The sequence below is a fragment of the Cavia porcellus genome, unplaced genomic scaffold, assembly GCF_034190915.1.
Source record: "Cavia porcellus strain 051 isolate PalLab524CR breed Dunkin Hartley unplaced genomic scaffold, mCavPor4.1 scaffold_25, whole genome shotgun sequence".
NCBI lineage: Eukaryota > Metazoa > Chordata > Mammalia > Rodentia > Caviidae > Cavia > Cavia porcellus.
In genome coordinates, this window is record NW_026947508.1 from 31,762,268 (window position 1) to 31,779,136 (window position 16,869).

At 39.7% G+C, this 16,869-nt stretch overlaps 1 protein-coding gene across 34 annotated transcripts in view; it reads left to right on the forward strand.

Moving 5' to 3' along the window:
- The window catches only part of Macf1 (microtubule actin crosslinking factor 1), a 342,822-nt gene that overhangs the window by 251,564 nt on the left and 74,389 nt on the right, over positions 1 to 16,869 (forward strand). For all 34 annotated transcript variants that reach the window (XM_063236130.1, XM_063236132.1, XM_063236140.1 and 31 more), the window contains 2 exons: positions 802 to 1,297; positions 1,789 to 3,260. In XM_063236130.1, coding sequence (XP_063092200.1) covers positions 802 to 1,297; positions 1,789 to 3,260 — 1,968 coding nt within the window. The remainder of the gene's footprint in view (positions 1 to 801; positions 1,298 to 1,788; positions 3,261 to 16,869) is intronic.

Here is a 16,869-nt window from a genome sequence, read left to right on the forward strand (position 1 = left end):
TATGTAGTTCAGACTGCCCTTGAATTTACATTATAGCCCATCCTAGCCTGGAACTCACAACAGTTCTCCTGCCTCAGCTTCCTGTGTGCTTGGTGAACAACTTTTTAAAACTTTTCCTAAGTTTATACAACTAGTGAATGATAGAACAGGATTGGAATGCAAGTGCTGTGGCACCAGAGTCTATAATATAGTAGTCATTTCTTTGACAGTAGCAGCAGAAGATAGAAAATAAATATAAAAGTACAGTCCTTGTTTTTAAAAAGCTCTTTATCTAATTGTGTTATACAGATCATATGTGCTATTGAAATTCCAATAAAGAAACTAAGAAATAGAGGCATTGAGAATTGAAATGACAAACTCAGCCTGAAATATAGCTGGCTCAGGACCTAGTTTCCAGACTTTGAATTAAGGCTTGGTGTTGCATGGCAAATCTGATGAATGTCATTCTGGTTTCCTAGTGCATACTGACCTTAGTAACTGACATTACAACAAAATACAACAAATACGAAAAAAAAATTTCAATGTAGTGGTGCACGCCTGTAATCTTCGCACCTAGGAGATGTAGGCAGGAGGATCACAAGTTCAAGGCCAGGGTTACTATGTAAATTCTATATACTTACATAGTAAGATGCTGTCTCAAGGAAAGAAAAAGTAACACAGCCTCAGACTAGTAGTCTGGTCCTTGGAGTCTTCTGGTTTATTTTCAAAAGGCATTGGCACAATTCATAATCAGTTTTTGTTTTTGACACTGCTTTTAAATATTTTTTCTTTGCAAACATGTTGGTTTTATTTCTGTTACAGTTTATGCTGAGGGAATTTGAAGCACGCAAGCAACAGCATGAGCAGCTGAATGAGGCAGCTCAGGGTATCCTCACAGGCCCAGGAGATGTCTCTCCATCTACCAGCCAAATACAAAAAGAACTCCAGAGCATCAATCAGAAATGGGTCGAACTAACCGACAAACTGAATTCCCGTTCCAGCCAAATTGACCAAGCTATTGTCAAAAGTACCCAGTACCAAGAATTGCTCCAAGACTTATCAGAGAAGGTGAAAGCAGTTGGACAGCGACTAAGTGGCCAGTCAGCCATCAGCACTCAACCTGAGGCTGTAAAGCAGCAGTTGGAGGAGACCAGTGAGATTCGATCTGACTTGGAGCAACTTGACAATGAGATTAAGGAGGCCCAGACACTATGCAATGAACTCTCAGTGCTTATTGGTGAGCAATACCTCAAGGACGAGCTCAAGAAGCGTTTAGAGACGGTCACCCTGCCACTCCAAGGTTTAGAAGATCTTGCAGGTGAGTTGGAATGAGGAGCACACTTCTGTCAAGAAGAAACAAAGAGTGGCTTAATAGTCTCAGGAATCTAGGATGACCCCAAAGTAGCTTACAGACTCAGAACTGTGTTACCCAGACCCTTCTTCCCAGTGACAAAGCTGCGGTGGTTGTTATACACTGGGCACTAGAAATAGTGGCGTTTTACATAGCATTTCCTAGAGATAAAAGCTGTACTACAAAGTTAGTCATCAAGTAAACGCATGCCTATGGATGTCCTAGTAGATAGAGTTACGCATTCACCAAAGAAACCTTTTATTTTCTTTATATCACTTTACACTGGCTTAGAAGTACACAAGTCACCTTGAAAGGTTGAAAGGGAATTGAATAAGATACAGTATGTGAAAGATAATAGTTACATGCCTCTTTATGATAGACCCTCATGTACTCTCTAGAAACATTTATAATGCCATGCTGTTAATTTCAGTTTCATTTTTTTTATTTTTTTATTTTAGCTGATCGCATGAACAGACTCCAGGCAGCCCTTGCCAGCACACAGCAGTTTCAGCAAATGTTTGATGAGCTAAGGACTTGGTTGGATGACAAACAAAGCCAACAAGCAAAAAACTGCCCAATTTCTGCAAAATTGGAGCGGATACAGTCTCAGTTACAGGAGAATGAAGAGTTTCAAAAGAGCCTTAATCAGCACAGTGGTTCTTATGAGGTGATAGTGGCTGAAGGAGAATCTTTGCTGCTCTCTGTACCTCCTGGAGAAGAAAAAAGAACTTTACAAAATCAGATGGTCGAACTCAAAAGCCATTGGGAAGAACTCAGTAAAAAAACTGCTGATAGACAATCCCGACTCAAGGACTGTATGCAGAAAGCTCAGAAGTATCAGTGGCACGTGGAAGACCTTGTGCCATGGATAGAAGATTGTAAGGCCAAGTTATCAGAGTTGCAAGTCACTCTGGACCCAGTGCAACTGGAGTCTGGTCTCCTGAGGGCAAAGGCTATGCTCAGTGAAGTGGAGAAGCGCCGCTCCTTGTTAGAAATACTGAATGGTGCTGCTGACATTCTGATCAATTCTTCAGAAACAGATGAAGATGGTATTCGGGATGAGAAAGCTGGGATCAACCAGAATATGGATGCCATTACACTAGAGCTACAGGCCAAAACAGGGTTGCTCGAAGAAATGAGTCAGAGGCTCAAGGAGTTCCAGGAAAGCTTTAAGAATATTGAAAAGAAGGTAGAAGGAGCCAAACATCAACTTGAAATCTTTGATGCTCTGGGCTCCCAAGCCTGTAGCAACAAGAACCTAGAGAAGCTAAGGGCTCAACAGGAAGTGCTGCAGGCCCTGGAACCTCAGGTAGACTATCTAAGGAACTTCACTCAGGGACTGGTAGAAGATGCCCCAGATGGATCTGATGCTTCCCAGCTTCTGCTTCAAGCTGAGGTTATCCAGCAAGAGTTCCTAGAAGTGAAGCAAAGAGTGACTAGTGGTTGCATGACAATGGAAAACAAGCTGGAGGGCATTGGCCAATTTCACTGCCGAGTCCGAGAGATGTTTTCTCAGTTGGCAGACCTGGATGATGAGCTGGATGGCATGGGTGCTATTGGCAGAGACACGGATAGCCTCCAGTCCCAGATTGAGGATGTGTGGCTGTTCCTTAACAAAATCCAAGCTGTCAAGTTTGACATAGAGGCCTCTGAAGCAGAATGCCAGCAAATGCTGGAAGAAGAGGGGACTCTGGACTTGTTGGGTCTGAAGAGGGAGCTAGAAGCTCTGAACAAACAGTGCAGCAAGCTGACAGAGAGGGGAAAAGCTCGCCAGGAACAGCTAGAGCTGACTCTGGGCCGCGTAGAGGACTTCTACAGGAAATTAAAAGCACTGAATGAGGCGACCACCGCAGCAGAGGAAGGAGAGGCACTCCAGTGGGTAGTGGGGACCGAAGTAGATCTCATCAGCCAACAATTAGCAGATTTTAAAGTAAGTCTTTGTGTCTCATGTGTATTTCTTTGCCATTACGTTATATACCAGTTGAGCATACATTTTCATTTTTGTCCCTGGTTTCCTTGTTCTCCTTTACCACCAAAGTACTCTTGGAAAACTAAGCAGTTTCTTGGACTTCTGAGCAGACTGATTTGAGTGTTTTTTGTTGTGATTTATTTCTAAATTAAGCATACCGAAAGAAATGCCTAAACCTTACCTCTTAGGCAGAAAATCTCCTCTTACGATTTCTTGAGATTGCACATTAGCTGATTTGGTAACTGCAGTGACAATATCTTTGGTGCTTGTTTTTCAGAATGTGCTGTGAGGAGCCATAGGATATACATGGGCTCATCTTATATAGTGTTAATTTTACAGATTTTAGGGGGAAATTATTGATGTATTGATGAATAAAACATAAAATTCTCGTGAATTATTAAATGAAACATGCTTCAAATAAATGTCCCACTTATAGCAAGCAGCTTAGGAGTACATCCCAGATGAGCCAGATGTGGTGATGCGTACCTACAGAGGCTGAGGCAGGAAGATTGGAGGATTGTTGTGGGTTTGAGATCAGCCTGGGCTACATAATGAGTTCAAGGCCTGCCTGCACTGTATAGTGAGACTCTGTCTTAAAATAGAGAGAGAAAATATACCCCCAAATACTTCAAAAGTACAAGTTCTTTGCATGTAAGAGTTTGAGAAGTACTGTCTTTTACTGGGGATTGAACTCACAACCTCATGCTTGCCAGGCAGGCACTTATACTGCTGAGCTAAATCCCTGGCCTAAAGAAGTACTATCTTAATTGCTAAAATATTTTAGTTCTTCACCTGCATCAGAATTTCCAGTGCTACAGTTTTGTGAGCCCGAATTAAAGCAATAGGGGATGGTTAGATGACTGGAACCCAAAGGGTAAATGTGCTATTCAGACACTTTGCTGTTGGGTCTTGACTCTCACTATGTATGCCCTTTCCCCAAAAGCTTCCTTTGTTGTAAATACCTAAAATTGCCACCCTCTGCCATTGTGCCTTTCAGAGTACATGGATCAATTGGGAAAAGATATTTTGAGCACTTTTATTTCTATCACTAGTGTTAGTAATTCCCACTTTACAGAGCTAACGCTTCTGCTATCGGAGTGAAATTTGTTCTCAAAGCTGCTGCCTATCTGAATTTTTTTTCCCCTTACCTGATTCTTTATGTTAGAAGCGAGAATGGAAGCTGGGCATGTAGCCCATGCCTGAAACCCAGCACTCTGGGCTGAGGCAAAAGGATTGTGAGTTCAAGTCCAGCCTGGCCAAGTTAGTGACTTAGAGGCTATCTCACTAAGTCACAGGGCGACGGAGATGCAGCTCAGTGCAGAGGTTCTTGGTTCAATAATGAGTACCAGTAGATGGACAGATAGATGAATGATACAAGGGTGAGTGGATGAATGGATGGACAGACAGACAAAAGCTTGGATGGAAAAGAGAGTGTTGACACCAGGTCAGAACTATATGGTCTTTAGAAAGGTCACAAGGATACAACCCAACTGCAGAAAGTTGTCTGTTTCAGAAGGCATTTCATAGAGCTTAAAGGACATTTAGCATTAGAGTGGGATGTTGACTGAAGGCCCCCTTACCACATTTGAAGGTAGTACAGTTTGGAATAACAGAAATTATTATGTTTGGATTTCTTTTTCTTTTTCATTTTTTCCATGTTCTTTCTGAAGTGCTAGCCATCTCTCCAAGACAAGGTCTTACTAAAATTGGCCAGTCTAGGCTCATTTTGCAATCCTGCTTCAGCCTCACAGAGTGCTGGGATTACAGGCGTGTGCCACCATGCATAGCTCTATGTGACATCAAAATAAAGCAAGTGTAGATGGAGAAAATTCAAGCTTAGGAGCAGTTGTATGTTGCTCTTTGAAACATAGTTGTCTCCTTATTCTAAAAGCAGCAAGACTGTTCCTAAATCAGCTCCCCCCTGTGTTTTCTTTCCTTTTCTCTTGTCAGCTCCTTGACCACAGAGACTGTGTTCTGTAAGTATGTATCTGTTATCCAGCTAGCCAGGATCTGGATTATTTAAAATTTTAACTGTCTGACAACTAAGTGAATTTCTTAGAAAACTATTTATTCTCATAGGCTTCAAAACAGTTCTACCTGACCAGATTGCAGTTAATGTAGGAATTATTTTAAATTTTATTTGCCTACTTTTCTCAATGCTATCTTGTACATACCATTAAGTTTTTTGTTTGTTTTCTGAGTGTAGGTTAATACTAAAAAGAGCTTACTGTTCTCTACTATGGTGATATTCTGGAAGATATTAGAGACATTTGGGACTACTGTGCTTTAAATGTTGTATATCGCTGTGCAGTTTGAATGCTGTATTGGAATGCTTAGGGCCTGTCAAGCATGCTACTGGGTGGATTGCTGTATATAGCTGTACAGGAGGAGTGTTTCTTCCCCAACCACTGTGATATCAGGTATTATAATTGCATCTGTACCTGCAGGTTCAACCAGCCATAGACTGATAATATTTAAGGGAGAAAACCAGTAAAAAATAATACAAATTGAAAAACTAGTATGCTAACTATTCATATATGTAACTATTTACATATTAGGTATCATAAATAAGCTAGACATGGTTCAAAATGTAAGGGAAGATGTAAATACCATGCCATTGTATGTAAAGGATCTAAATATGTGTTGATTCAAAATATGGGTGGTCCTGGAACCAATACCCCATGGATATAGAATGGTTAACTCTGTTGCTTCTTCTTTCTAATCTTGAGTGACAGAAAATGAAGTTAAACAAGCCTGTTAAAAAACTGCCTTAGCTATTAGCTAGAATACAAGGCAGAGCTCACAGGTAGGCATACACAGTGCTTGGATTTGATAAGTCATCTTTTCCTTGGTTTCTAGATATATTCTGAATTTTGATGTTGCTGGATAATTTCAAGAAACTACTGGCAATCACTGTACTTTTTGTGTCCCAACACATGTTGCCTTGTGGCTGAGTTCAGTAGAAACTTAGTTCCTTGTTACAGCCAACTCATTTCATTGGATTCTAAGAATAAGCCCGCTACCACAAATATTATAAATATGAAGGTTGGGAGGAGACAGTCAGCTGGGCACTGGCACAGCGTGTTTATCTACAGTGTGCTGGTATTGGCAGGCAGGCCTAAATCCAGAGTGGGAATGGAGGAAGGCATGGAGTGCCCTGTTATAATCCACTGGTAAGGCAGTTTGTAGATCTATAAAATGGTCAATATCCCCCAAGCTGGATATCCACATCGCAAAGAAGCCCCGTTCCATCAGTCTACCTTGTAAGGAAGTCAGAAGCTTTAGGGAGTTTTGCCTCCTCCCAGCAAAGGTCCTTGAGTAAGCGGGAGGAGCATACTCTGGTTGAGCTCATGCTGAGCTCATGGGAAGTAAAAACAATCAGAAAGGAAAAACTCCTCTTGTCAGTTCCACAGCCTGTTATAGGCTGCACAGAGGGAAGATCTTTTTGGACCCATTTTAAGGCCTGAGTCATTTTCATGATAGGAGTTTTCTGTTCCTACAGGTTAATGTGCTATAGTCCAGCAGTAGACCAGACTCATAAATTATGACCCCGCCTTCAGATTCAAATTATTTTTAATAAGGAAAAAAAAGACAGATGAAGATAAATATTTAAGGCAGCTTAGTTTTAAGGGTTTTTTTAGCCCTTTTTTTTTTTTTCATTAATGAGCTCATACTGTCAGCACGTCATCTGCATAAGAAGAGGATATGAATCTGAAACCAAACCACAGGCTCTGCTTTGACCTGGCTGACTCCACCCAGAGTAGTAGTGGACAGATCAGCCAAGGCTGTGGTGAGCCTCTAGGCTTACTGGGACTCTGTAGTACTGTTAGAAAATCTGTGCCACTGCATTTAGTCTGTGGGAAAAATTATTTCTTCCTTAAAAAAACATGGAGCAATTAAAAGTCACTATTCCTAGGGAAAGTTTTTTTCCCTCAGTTACCACTGAATGTAGAATCTGGTTGGCCAGATGGGATTGGAAAAGAGTCCTTTCTACTGGGAACAGGCAAAGACCCCGGCCTTCCTGAGTCAGGACCTTTACTGAGTTCAGCCCTCTTTTGGAAGTAGAGAGGAAAAAGCCTTTCCAGAAATCGTAATGAGAATATTGAGGATGTTTTCACAAAATTGGGAGGAAAGGCCTGGCTAACCTCTTCAGGAAATTCTATTTTCCTGAACAAGAGAGGCTCTGATTATTGAGGAAAAGGAATTGCCTCATGTGCCTCACAGGAGACTTAGGAGAAAGAAGGACTGGGTTTTTTCCTCTTTTCTTTTCTTTTCTTTTCTTTTCTTTTCTTTTCTTTTCTTTTCTTTTCTTTCTTTCTTTCTTTCTTTCTTTCTTTCTTTCTTTCTTCCTTTCTTTCTTTCCTTCTTTCCTTCTTTCTTCTTTTTATTACTGAAACTGGAACCAAAGAACTCCCCCAGTGTGACTTTCCTGGGAAGAGTAGGAAAAGTAAAAAAAAAAATTGGTTTTTTTAAGTCTGATGCTAACAAGAGGCTTTCCTCATTTTGAAATTCCCTGCGGGAGTTTGACTTGTCAAGAATTAACATTTTGGGCTGGGGATTTAGCTCAGTCGTGAATTCAATCCCCAGTACCAAAAAAAAAAAAAAAAAAAAAATTAACATTTTGAGTCTTAATTCTATCCCTCACTTGTATGCGTGCTCTGCCACAAGAACTGTGCTGACCTCTCAGGCAGAAAGCACGTATTGGTTTTGACATGGTGCTGACAAGTTGCATCTAGAAACCTGGTTGCACCATCATTTGCTCTGTGTTCCTGAGTGTGATCCAGGCCAGTGTGAGCCAGTGTGAATTTGTACTTCACATTCTACCTGTCAATGAAAAGAAAGCACAGTGGGGAAAATGGAAACTCTTTAGGCTTTTCATGTTTCTCAGAGTCATTCACTTTACATACTAGTGGTGTATGTGAAACGTCCAAATCAAACTTTTCCTTTCTTCTCTTTGACTGAGCTGGTGGACTTTGGGCATGGTAGCAGACTTCCTTCCCTCTGACAGTTCTCACTCAGACTGGTCAGAGCTCAGGACCAGGTGGGTACTCAGTACATTTGTAGCTTCTGACTGGGAGAACTACCAATCCTACTACGAAACCAGAACAAGGAAGTCCTTTATGGAAACCATTTTTATTCAATTTTTGCCTCATGGTAGGCAAGCTTAGGTTGTACCATCAGTACGTGTGAAAACATTTGGAAGAGAGGGCCCAGCATGGAGCCCAAAGACTGCCACTGTGCATTTAATGCTTGTTCTTTCCTTTCAAGTGATTACAAAGGCAGTATCAGCCCATCTGCAGTTTTGCCAGCTACTATACCCTGAGATAGAGTCTAGTACTCACTAAACGGCAAATCAAATTAGGTCAGTATTATCAGCCTGCCCTGGGAGAGAAGGGAGACCTGTCCCTTAGAGTTTGAGACATACTCAAGCCCGGCCTAAGTATGCACTGCCCCTCCACCTGTCTTGTTTTGTTTCTTTCTTAAACAAGGCACTGCCAATAAAGGTCCAAAGAGGTAAAGAAAATACCCTAAAACTGAATTTCTCAACTTCAATACTACTGACATTTGGGCTGGGTTATTTTTTGGTATAGTGAGCTGTCTTTTGTATTGTAAGTAGGATGGTTAGCAGCATCTCTGGCCTGTAACTACTGGAAATAGCTTCAAAAATATCTCTAGACATTGCCAAATGTCTCCTGAAAGGCAGAATCACTCTCCCGAGAACCACTGCCCTAGAAGGAAATTGCCACCAATGCTTAAGTGTGATTCAGTTGGGTACTGAGGGATTAAACTAAATATTTATATAGCAAACAGCCTTCTGATAATAATCTGATTATAACTATGCAGTAGCAACAATAATTTCTAAATCAGCCTTCCTTTAGGCCAGCCCTGGATTCTTTATTGTAGCTGGTTTAATCTGTTGCTAGTTTTAAATCTAGTCACTTTCCCTGGCATGTGAAATTTGCCTACAGTTGTTGATGCAGGTGTTTGGCTGATGATACATTTTTGAAGAGAAGAGGAACTTCCTCTGTGGAAATACTTCAAGGAGCTTCCTTGTTCTGTGCCTTTAAGTAGAACTACAGTATGTCAGTTGTTCTCTGCAGCCAACCTAGAGTGTGGCTGCTGATATTTATAACCCTTTTGTGACCACCCCCCCTCGACAAAGAATTCCAATGCTGTGTAATAATCCTCTCCACCCCCACTGTACCAACTGGATGGGGAGAAGGCAAAGGAGCTTTTGAGGCCTGTAAGTTTGTTTCATATTGAACCTTTTCCAGCTCTTCCTTTTCCAGCCACTTCATATTTTAAATATAAGCATCACAAGCAAAATCCTAGGCTTGCAGCCATTACATCATCTTAAAGAGGTCTCATGCCTCAGTGAAGGTAGTAAAACAAAATGGAAAGTCCTAAAGAAAGCAGTGATAGATTTCACAAAATCTTGTCTGGAGATTTTGATAGCAGAGAGATTTTAAAGCAACAAGCAAATATATCTTCAACCAAATAAGCAGTTTGATTTGAGTTTACTGAAATTGTTCACATACAGTATCACCACCTAGCATTCAAAACTAAAATTTATCATAAGAAGGAAGAAAAATGTGTTTCCAGGAAAACTAGAATGTTTCCTGCATAGTATTCATATTTATTATTGAGCATTTGATTAGTGAATATGGTTGAGATCAGCACTGATGTGTATGTACAACTATACTGTTGCTTGTTGTGTATGATACATGGTCTCAGCCTAGCCCTGGAGCTATGGAAAAAAGAGTCTAAAAGGTGAAGCTATACGCCTGTAGTCCCAGCTGCTTGGGAGGCTGAGACAGGAGGATCACTTGAGCCCAGAAGTTTGAGACTAGTTTGGACAACACAGTGAAACCTCATCACACAAAGAAGAAAAGTACCCTGGGCTCCCCCCACCCCCCACCACCTTTCAGTACTAGAGATAGTACCCAGGCCCTTGTGCATACTAGACAGGCATTCTACCACTTACCTACATTGCTGTGCCCTTTATTAATTTCTGTTTTGAGACATCATCTTGCTGATTTTCCCAGGCTGGCCTTGACCTTGTGCTCCTCCTAGGGTTTATAGATGGATGCTGCTGTGCTAGGATTATCTTGGGCACTTTCAGAGCGGCTAAGTAATGCATGAACTGTAATCTTTGAACCTCTAGGAAGTATGATGAGTAGCTCAGAAGGGCCCTTGATTGTTGCAGTTGGCTACTCTACCAGGGAAAAAACAAGTCCCACCGGCAATTGAGTCAGTTCACTGCACCAAAGCATCACTGTCCCAAACAGTTTTCTCATGCCAAATGAATTATTTCCAATCTTCAGCTATCCTAGTTGAAAAAAATGTAGCTATGAGGAGAATGTACTTCCTCTGCACCTTCCTTAAGACTTTGCTACAACTTTTTTTTTTTTAATGGATATCAGGGATTGAACTCATGACCACGCACTTGCAAGGCAGGCGCTTATGCTGCTGAGCTAAATCCCCAGCATTACAACTTTGGTTTTTTTTTTTTCAGATAGGAGTCTCGAGTATTGCTGTGCAAGATTAATTGGGCACATTTATTCCCAGGCCCTCCCTCACAAGCTATCTTCCTGCCACTAGTACTATTTCCAATATATTCTAGTCTGTTTCTTCAGAAGTTTGGGGTTCCAAGGAATGAGAGCAAATGGCTACATGGTGATGCTTTGTGAATCCTTTTGTGCAGATTAGAAGAAAAGGGCTCCATAGCCCTTTCAGCCCATCCTGAGTCCAAGCTTTGTGCCAGTGCTTGGGTAGGTGCTGAGGTCTTAAGATGGTCTCCAGTTAACAATGGGGAATACACATGAAGAATTGCAGTAGTAGTAGAATAGTCCTAAGTACAAGAGGAACGACCTGAACCTGCGTGATCTTGTAATGTACCTCTGTTAAATCTGACATTTAAAAACCCAATTTGCAGATCAGAAAATTGAAACATAAAGAGGTAAAAACAACTTGTTCAAATCACATAGAAAATAAACATTCCAGGTTGGATTCACCTATGGTTATTATCACAAGTGAAGAAACTGCTTGCTACTAGCTTTCATTGAGTGCTGCTAAACATCCTATAGTACAGAAAACAGCTATTTACAATGAAAAAAATTATTTAGCCCACTTGTAAAAAAAAGGGGGGGGGGATTTGGTTTTTGCAGTTTCTATGGCAAGGAATAGTTAACTGATGAAGTGGTGTCAGAATAATGCCTAGTGAAACTTCTGTGGTTTTCCTTCTCCTTTTCAAAATTAGTTAAGAAATAATTGCTTTTGAAAGTGATTTACACAGATTTAGTGGATAATATCAGGATCTTGGTGAACTAATTTGAGTCAGTAGCTAAAGAATTCTCTCCATGCATGACCAGTCCCCACCCCAGCCTACCACAAGGTTCCTGCTGTGGAAATCAGCTGTGTGTCACAAACTACTTCCTGTAGGGTGTGTTGTGGCATGGCATCAGCCCCTGCACCAGCTGAGAGTACTGATCTCAGTGTGATTTTATTATACTCTGTCTCTTTTGAGCCTGGCTGTCGGGAACAAAGAACCCTCTGTGAGGAAGGTAGAGAGCTGGTGTTATTGGAAGACCAGCATGTACGCACATGGTTCCCACGGAAAAAGCAGACATAAATTATTCTGTAGCCTTTTAAAACTTGGGCCTCTAAGGTGGATATCCTGTATTCACTCTTTCTGGGAGTGCTTATCTTTCCCACTGATAATGCAGGAACCATCTGATTATTATTATTATTATTATTATTTTTTGTACTGGGGATTGAAAGGAACCATCTGATTTGATGAGTTAAATAGTGGCATCCTTCAGAACTAATTTCATTTCTGTACCCTTAGCCTTTTTCTTCTCCAGTCTTGGGCTACATATTTGATCTCTGCTTTCTTTCCAATTTTGTTTCCCATATAGACCATCCTCCCTCTCTACTTACCCTATTCCTCCTACATTTTATCTATTTGATTTCTACCAATATCTGAAGATATGGTGCAGTCCCATCACTTTACAAAGTTTTTCTGATTACCTCAGTTCACCAACTGTCCTGATCACCTAATTCACTTAATATATGCAGTTCTTTTGGCCCTTATTTCAAATTGCCTAATCTTTGTACTTTCCAATTATGTATATCTGTCTGTATCTCATCTTGATCCATTTTTGTGTGTGTTTTGCCTCTCAGAATAGATAGCATACATGGAGACTAGTAAATATTTGACAGTTTTTGCTTATTTGTTTCTTTCTTTCTTTGTTTCCTGTGCTGGGAAGCCAGCTGAGGTTCCTGTGCATGCTAGGCAACCACTCTACCACTAAGCTGCATCTCCAGCTGCAATGTTTATTTCACTGATTGAATGCATGATCTTTACTTCTCATAAAGATCTTTTTTTTGAGACAGGGTCTTGCTATGTAGTTCAAACTAGCTTTGAACTCACTGTGTAGCTCAGGCTGGCCTCAGACTCACAGCAATCCTCTTGCCTCCACCTGAGTGCTGGGATTGCAGGCATGTGCAGCCACACCTCTGGCAAGATTGTTTATTTTTTGTAAGGATTCAAAATTCAAGGGGCTAGGGATCTAGCTCAACAGCATAAGCGCCTGCCTTGCAAGCAGGCAGTCGTGAGTTCGATCCCTGGTACCGATTAAAAAAAAATGTTGAAAAATGCTATCTGCTGTGTAAGACTTAAGTTATATCGTTTTGTTTCCCCGACTTATGAATGAGTTTGGTTCAAGGAGAACATTCATACATCAGATTCATTTGTAATCTAACAGAGTTTTTCATACAACATCTGTGAGTCTTTCACAGTATACCTGTGAAAGTTCGTGACTCATGTTCACAAATTGGGGGCTAATTGTATAATTTTCACCAGGTTTCCTTACCTCCCCTCTCTCTAGACTTTTTCTTCACTAGTAGTTAGCATCTCATTTAATAGTTAGCAGAGTCTCATTTTAGTGTTAGCCCAAACAAAGCAAAACTAAGAAACTTGACACCATGTGTAATTGAAGAAAGTCAGATTCTGATATTCTTTTGTAATTACTTACCATGTTAGAGCCGTAGTCATTTACTCAGCTAGTTGACAGTTAACAAGATTCCTCATGTTTTATTCAATCTAGTGTAGTGAAAAAAATAATCCAAGTTTAAGTCAGAAATACACAGCTCTGTTGGCCATTAGAGAAATGTAAATTAAAACTACATTGAAGGGCTGGGGATTTAGCTCAGCGGCATAAGCACCTGCCTTGCAAGCAGGTGGTCGTGAGTTCGATCCCCAGTACCCATAAAAAAAGAAAAAGAAAAAAAAAAAACTACATTGAAATGCCATGTTCTTACAAAAAGAATGGCTATCATTAAGAAATAAAATAACAAATGCTAGCAAGGCTAAAGGGAAAAAGGAACCTTCTACTGTGCTAAGGAATGTAAACTAGTACCCACAATAGAGATCAGTATGGAGATTCCTTAAAAAACTAAACATTGAAATTCCATTTGACCCAGCTATTTCCTTTCTAGCTATCTGCCCAAGAGAGTTAAATTCATCATATTACAATGTTACGTGCTTACCCATGTTGATAGCAGCATAACTCATAATAGCTAAATCTTGTAGTGAATAAAGAAAATGTAATGTTTTTACACAATGGAATACTACTCTGTCATAAAGGATAATTTGAGGCATTTCAAACCATAATGATGCACCTCCAGATCATGTTAAATGAAATAAACTAGCACACAAGTTTAAATGTCACATGGTTTCTCTTATATGAGAAACTCAAAATATAAAGAGCAAAAATAAAAGGTCATAGGAAGGAGGGTGTTTTTTTTTTTCAAATGGGAAGAACAAAAGATGGAAGAGGGAAAGATAAAAGGAAAAAAGAATGTAATAGAAAAAGTGGTAATAGAGGTTTTACAAACAGAGAAATGAACAAGTGTTGAAGACAGCAGGAAAGAAAGGGAGGGAAGGGGGACAAAAAACAATTAAGATGTGTTATATACGGGTACAAACTCTCACAATAAGTATCATGTATTACAAACATGTACTAATAAAAATATTTAAATTTTAAAAAGGAAATATCCACCTTTGAATCTTTGGTACTTCATTTACAGGCTCAATGACTTTGGGGAAAATTACTTAAACTTTTTATGTCCAGGTTACTTCAACTATTAAATGTGAAAAATGATAAATAATGCTCCCAAATTTTATGAATTCAATGAAGTTATAAAGACAAAAGAACTAGGCTTACGTTAGGTGCCTAATAAGTAATAGTATCCTTTTTTAAAAAAAAAAAAAAAAAAAGGAAAGTTTATCAAGACATAAAAAACAAGAACACTATAAAATCTTTTTTTTTTTTTTTTTTTTTGGTGTTGAGGATTGAATGCAGAGCCTTCACACTGAGAAACATTTCCAGGCCTTTATTTTATAAGTATTCACTTATTTTTACTTTTTTGGTACTGGTAATCAAACTCTTGACATTGCGCTTGCCAAGCAGGCACTTATGCTGCAGAGCTATATCCCTGGCCCTCACTTATTTTTGTTTTGAGATGTGAGTTTTAAAAAGTTGCCCAAGCTGAATTTGAATTTGCTGTCCCCCTTCGCAGCCTACCAGACTGCTGGGATTGTAGGCATGCACTACCATGCCCAGCTATAAAATCTTTTTAATAAAAGCAGTTATCTCCTTTTGTGTTTAGGGATAATCATTCTTCAGAAGGTTGACTGTAAGATCCAGCACTTGATTAGATTAGGTCTTTTTCTTCTTGAAAAAACGGAAATTACGAAGTTAAAATCAGTTTGTGGCAGCAGTGAAGCAAATGGATAGACAGAAAGCATTCCTAAGCTTTGTTTTGTTTTGTTTTTTGGGAATAACTGTAGATCTTGTTTCTGACTGTAACCGTACATAGGCAGGTTTAAGTCATGAATCCTTAACAGAACTTCAAATGTATTTTGTGTACACATGGATAGTTATTTATTCATTAGTTTATGAAAATAGTCATTCCTGTTAGAAGCCCAGAGACAGCATGTTTTTCTGAGGCCAGTTGGCCTTGACTTATGTGCTACACAAATCAATATTATTTTCAAATCATTAACTAGAACTGACCAGAAGATATTGCCACCTCTGTGACACCCCACACCCCCAGCCATTCAGTTACCCATCAGATCAGCTTCAATGATCTCAGGGTCCTTGGCCTAATTAACTTTTCTTATAGACCATATTATCTCCCTCTCTTGCCATATAATGGCAACTACCACATCAGCATCTTTAGGAGAGACACTTCTTAATATTAATCAGTCTTTAATAAAGCATTTGAGGTATAAAAGAAAAATAGCAGCTTAGTTTCAGAGACAATCTGTTTAAACCCAGATAATTCATCCCTCTAAGATTAGATTGAGATGTTTTATAGAAGGCCTTTAATTATTTATACTTTCTGCAAATATATGTTTATAATATTTAGTGGTATGTATATGAGTCAAGCAAAAAAGACAGAACTCAAAGAAATTGAACTGACATGTTTTCTCATACTTGAATTCACTGTGTCCATTCAAGTGAGCCATTTAATCTCTATCACTTTGATGATCATTCCCCAAAAATGACCTCTGTTTTAGCCTCATTCTTTAAACTCAAACTTAGGTTGTCTGTCTGCAATCAATGTTAAGAACTGCTTTTGTTTTACTAACAAAATGAGTCAGTTTTCAAAAACTCTGTATTACTTATTCTACATTTTTCTGTATTTTGAGAGGGGACTCCTACAGCAAGATTCATTGGAGATTCAACCCAGGGATAGGTTTTACACCAAACTTCTTTGTGATGATCATGCCCTGCTGTAAGCAAAAAGACTACTCTCAGTTGACCTCAGGGAAAAGTTCACACCATCACTTTCTTAGTAAAGCCTCCTGAACTTCCAAACCAGGTCAGGACCTGTGATCCCTGCTCTTATAGAACTGTTTGCTTTTCTTTCAGAATACTGTTATGCAATTGAAGGGAAGTAAATGTCTCCACTGCTAGAATGTAGGCTTCTCATCGCTTTCTGTCTTAGTACCTGGCATAGTTTGGGGCACATAGTAGATCCCAATTGTTAAACAATGAAAAAGAAAAAGATATAACTTTGTAGGCAGGAGTGGGGTGCATGCCTGTATTCCCAGCCCTTAGGCATGGTAAGGCAGGAGGATGACAAGTTTGCATCCGGCTTCATTTTCACTGTCTTTAGACAAGTATATTTTACCGCTCTAAGGTTCATTTAGCAGTTAGGGTTTGGGTTTTTGTTTGTTTTAAATGGGACAAATGGCAGTTATATTTTCTTAAAAAACTTGGCACACATCACCAACTGCACACACACAAGTGCATGCACACATGTGCATGCCCATACATTCAGTTAACTAAATATTGATGCAGTATGGTTTTCTGAATAAAGCAAAAATTCTTCGGCCTGGCACCCATGGTATACTAGCCTTGAGTTAGTTACCATTCTGACAACCCATGTTTTCCCTTCATCCTCTCTCTGCTTAAGCCACGCTGAACCAGAACTTGTTTCTTTAAGGACCTTGCTTTCCCTTTTTTCCCCAGAATTTTTACTTTTTCAAAAATTAAGT